General features: G+C 41.4%; 1 protein-coding gene across 2 annotated transcripts in view; it reads right to left on the bottom strand.

The window, feature by feature from the left end:
- The window catches only part of tmem25 (transmembrane protein 25), a 14990-nt gene extending 10367 nt beyond the window's left edge, over positions 1 to 4623 (bottom strand). Inside the window, exons 1-4 of one of the 2 annotated variants that reach the window (XM_015401956.1) lie at positions 4270 to 4623; positions 2168 to 2284; positions 424 to 768; positions 41 to 331 (exon numbers count right to left, since the gene is read on the bottom strand). In XM_015401956.1, the coding sequence (XP_015257442.1) occupies positions 41 to 331; positions 424 to 768; positions 2168 to 2246 (715 nt within the window). In that variant the 5' untranslated portion in view covers positions 2247 to 2284; positions 4270 to 4623. The remainder of the gene's footprint in view (positions 1 to 40; positions 332 to 423; positions 769 to 2167; positions 2285 to 4269) is intronic. The other variant, XM_015401965.1, reaches the window with a different exon arrangement.

Below are 4623 nucleotides of genomic sequence, written 5' to 3'. Positions count from 1 at the left end.
CCCTTAATAAAAGAATTGAATTGAAATTATAATCACTAACCTGCCAGTGTGAGGTTGCTCTGAGCCATTCCCACGCTGTTGCTGGCATTCACTGTTAGGTTCCCTGATAGACTACTCAGTGTGACCCTCAGGGTGTGGTTGGTCAGCCAAGGGTAGCTTCGAGAGTCCAGGATGAGGAAGTCGGATGTATTGGCCACCAGCTGGCCTGACTGGTCCACGAAAGTGATGGTGGCAGGAGGGTTGGAGCGTACCAAGGCGAACAGGACCAGGGAGAGGCCGGGGTCTGAGGTTTCACTGTAGTGGGCGTTTACCCTGAGGATCTCTGGCTGGACTGGGAGACAGAGGAGATGATAGATGTCTGATAATGCCAGTCCAGACATTATCCTGGATGCAAACTCTATAAAACATTTAACCCACACTCACACTGGACATTGAGCGTGACTGTTGCATTGTAGCTTTCCCCTGTCCGGGGGTTGGATGCCACACACACCAGCTCCCTGTCCCACTTCTTGGCCCGTAGAGTGAAGCTACTGTTGCTATTGGTCCCCGGTCTCAAGACCTCAGAGTCCTTCTGTGACGTCATCACCAGACGGCCGCGGTTCGGTGAAGGCTCCGTCTGCTGCTTCCCATTCAGGTACCAGGTCAATAGGGGCGGGGCCCGAGGATCCCAGCCATCTGATTGGCAGTTGAATCTGTGTGTCATGTTCTCCTGAAGTGTCACGGCTGCCTGCTGCCGCCCATCGATTTTAGGAGCAGGTTCGATAGCACCTACAGTACAGCACCAAGAATAGCATTAATAACATATTACAGCAGACGTAATCATAGTCAAAGTAAATGTTTCATCTTAATATAGCTTTATTTAATTCTTTACATCTTTAGTGCCCTGACAACCTTAAAGGGTCAAAATAAGGCAAGTTGGGCTTCTATTAAAGGTACCAAAATAAGCATCATTTCATCTGGAGGCTAAGAAGAGCTTTAGGATGAACTATGAACACTTTTAAACATTAGAACCTAATCCTTCATAAAACTTACTCTAGAGCCGCACCTTTTGTTTAATCGGATAGGTTCAAAAAGATTTAACTTTGAAAGACAAGACTGACTTGCTCATCAACCAGAACCACCAGCAATGTTGGAAATCGCTGTTGTGAGCATCAGAGAAGTCTTGATCCAACTTTTGAGTTGAGTCCTCAGCGAGGTCTGCCAGTTAGGTCTCCTGTAGTACCTGATCAGTCTTCGCTACAACCATTTAACAAGAGGTTTCTGAGAGAAGCTTTCTCTTAGAGAAGCTAAAAAATGTAAAATAAATTCATTAGAGAAAAAGGGTATGGGTGTCTACTTTTACCAACACACACACTATTCAATTAAATCTACAGTTTAGTTGAATGTCACATTAAATTCAACCTGAAAGCTAGTTTTCTGCAAAAATAACATCAGCATAAAAACACCCAATACCATTAGTCAGACATGGTGTAGGAGGGGTGATGATCTGGGCTGGTTTTGAGTAACAGACCGTCTTTTAGCCGACCGTCATCTCTTCTGGATACCAAGTTTCAAGAATATCCACTTTTACTTACCTTTGCAAACAAAAATGACAAAGAAATTAATCCTCTGCATTATACTTGGGGAGCAGAGACCAGCTTGCAGCCCTTAGGGAGCATCAAGGATCTTACAAATTAAAGGGGAAGAGGAGTGGTGGCCTAGTGGTTATCAACCTCCAAGCTCTATGCCACTAGGCATAGAGCTTGGAGGTTGTGAGTTCAAGCCCCACTCCCACAGACTGCCACTCTTGGTCTCTGAGCAAAGACCCTTATGCCCCCGGGCGCCCCATGATGGCAGCCCACTGCACCCGAAGGGGATGGGTTAAATGCAGAGAGTTAATTTCTCCAACATGAGATCAGTAAACTTCAATTATTATTATTTAATGGGCTTAAAGAGGCAGCCACTAGAACTCCAAAATTTGGCTTTTCTGTCTGATAGGACAAGTTTTGGGTCATAAGAAGGTTAATGACACAAAGGGACTCTTCAATATATTATAGGTCAGACTTTAGGCTATTAGTTTTTCCTATTTGCTAGTCATGAACATGTTCTGTTTTTTCTGACTCCCAGTATTCTTAATGGATAAATAGGCAGCGATCCATTCAATTTTTCGTGTTGGCGTGTGTCTTACCTGCCCAGGACAGGGCCAGTGTGTTGAAGAACACAACAGCAGAGCCTGACGTCCATGTCCTCAGACACACACTCTCCATCCTGGCCGGAGCGGCACACACTCAAAAACATCTACCTGCTTAAACAAGGATCTACATTAGTACGATCATTTTTATCAGAGCATAGGGAGACATGTTTATCTGTGGGGAACGATTTGGTGCAAAGCTGGGTGGAAATAAAACTTTTCAGCATCACGGTGTCATGTTGTGTTGACAGATTTAGATAAACAATTACTTTCATTTCTTCTCTGCTCCTGATTAAAGTTGTAATCAACTTAAAGATGAGGTAGAAAAAAGCTTAAGTCCTTACAAAGTCTTAACACATTTTATATTATTTTTCTAAATGCAAACATTTCTTTTTTTTAGATCTGCCATTTGTTGAAATGGCAGAATTTTTTTGTGTGTTTTTGTCTCTGGAAGTTTTCTGCATCATTTATTTGCAAAAAGCTCAAACTCAATCAGGTGGCATAGAAACTTGCTATATAGATTGTATTTTGTCTAGATTTTAACTGTACCATTCTAAAACATTATTATGCTTTGATCCAATGGGAACGAGGGCTACAGATGAAAGTTTGGGGTCTTTGTCCAACTGAAAAGTAAACCCTTTTCTTCCAGGAATGCCATGTATTTAGCTGCTTTGATATTCCCTATGTTTATGATCTATTCTTCTGTACCTGGAAGAAATACATGCATTCAGAGTTTGATTCATCCTCCCATGTTTAACGGTAAAGATGTGTGTTAAGGTGCCACATGTCCACACTGGAAAAACTATCTAGAAATAAGTACAAAAATTCTTAAATTAAGCGTATTTACCCTTAATTTGAATATTTGAATGAGATGATCTTCCAATGGAATGAGTGTTTTTACTCTTAAAATAAGATATTTAGACAAAATGCACTTGAAATAAGACAATGCAATTATTATAAAGGTAAACTGTCTTGTTCCATTGGCATAATGTCTCTTTGACCTCCTCAATTCAAGAACAAATGCAGTTATTTTGAGAAAAAATGACTGATCTAGATTTGGATTTTTTTCCAGTGGCAATGGTTTGTCCTCTGTCTCATCTGTACTGCAAAACATGGAAATCTGTATGAGTAATTTTTGCTTAAATTGAGTGAATTTTGTCTTGAATTGAGGAGATAAGTGAGACACCTCGCCAAAGGAACAAGACAATTTACATTTAAAATAAGAAAAAAAACAATTGCTTTGTCTTATTTCAAGTGAATATTATCTAATTGTCTTATTCTAGGAGTAGAAATACTCATTCCATTGGCAAATCTTATTATTTACCTACTAAAATTAAGGGTAAATGCACTTATTTTAAGAAATTTTGTACTTATTTCTAGATGGTTTTGCAGTGTGTATCTTATTTAGAGGTGTCAGGGTAGAATCAAATAAAAAAACAACAAAAAAGACCATCTAAAGATGTTTTTGGTTGTAAAAGGACAAAAATATGATACAATTCAAAGGGTATGCATGTGAAGCGAATCAGTAAAAATGGGTTGAGTTTGTATCTAGTAAAAGCTATTTACAGACAAATAGATTCTGATCAGATCAAACCTCCTGACAATGAGTTGAATTAAAGGGGAACAGAGAGTTTGTCTCAAAGTGACATGGCCCACTGTTCAATAATTCAGTCTTTAAAGCTTTGATCTGCAGAGTAATCCTCCATCACTGCAAATCCAAACATTCTCAGGCTGGCTTGGATCAATATGGCACACATCTAACAATAAAAAGGAGGCAGAGTTAGCAGCTCCCAGAGCTGGCTTGCTGTGTGGGTCATGTGATCTGCAAAGGTACCCATAGAGCAGGAAGAGAGGCGTTAAAGAAACACACATAATCTGCAACATCAATGTTGTGATGAACTAGAGAAACCAACTAATACGAGTGAAAGACAGGAGCTGACAGCTCTGCCTATGGATGCTTAGAGCTTTGAGCTGACAGGAGGATTACACACATCAGATCAGCTCTACGCACAAACACACACAAACAGACCAATGCACTTCATCAGGCTGCATGCAAAAAAGAAATAAAACAACCTTGTGCATCAAACACACATCACTACCTCAGCCCTTTGTGCAGATCTGGTCTGGATTCACTCCGCTGGAGCTCCATGCCAGAGAAGGAGGAGAGGAGGGAAAGATGGTGATGAGAGGCAGCCCTTCCTGACTCACTTGTTTTCCCATCTGCGTACGCTCATACTATTACACACACACACACATTTGGCTCTCTGCAGGATACAGCAACCTCCAGCAGCAAGCGCTCACTGGTTGGAAGGGGGCTGGCTGACGCAGGCAGTCATGTTGTCGCCACTCTGAGAGGAGAGAAAGGGGATGGGAAATAGGAAGCAGAAGAGAGGGAGAAAGAGGAGATGATGTACAGAGAGAGAGGCTGTGTAGGAAGAGGTGAGAGAGGGACA

Source organism: Cyprinodon variegatus, unplaced genomic scaffold, assembly GCF_000732505.1.
Source record: "Cyprinodon variegatus isolate N-32 unplaced genomic scaffold, C_variegatus-1.0 Scaffold33, whole genome shotgun sequence".
NCBI classification, from domain to species: domain Eukaryota; kingdom Metazoa; phylum Chordata; class Actinopteri; order Cyprinodontiformes; family Cyprinodontidae; genus Cyprinodon; species Cyprinodon variegatus.
The sequence above is the reverse complement of the archived record's forward strand: the minus strand, read 5'-3'. Positions and strand labels throughout refer to the sequence as shown.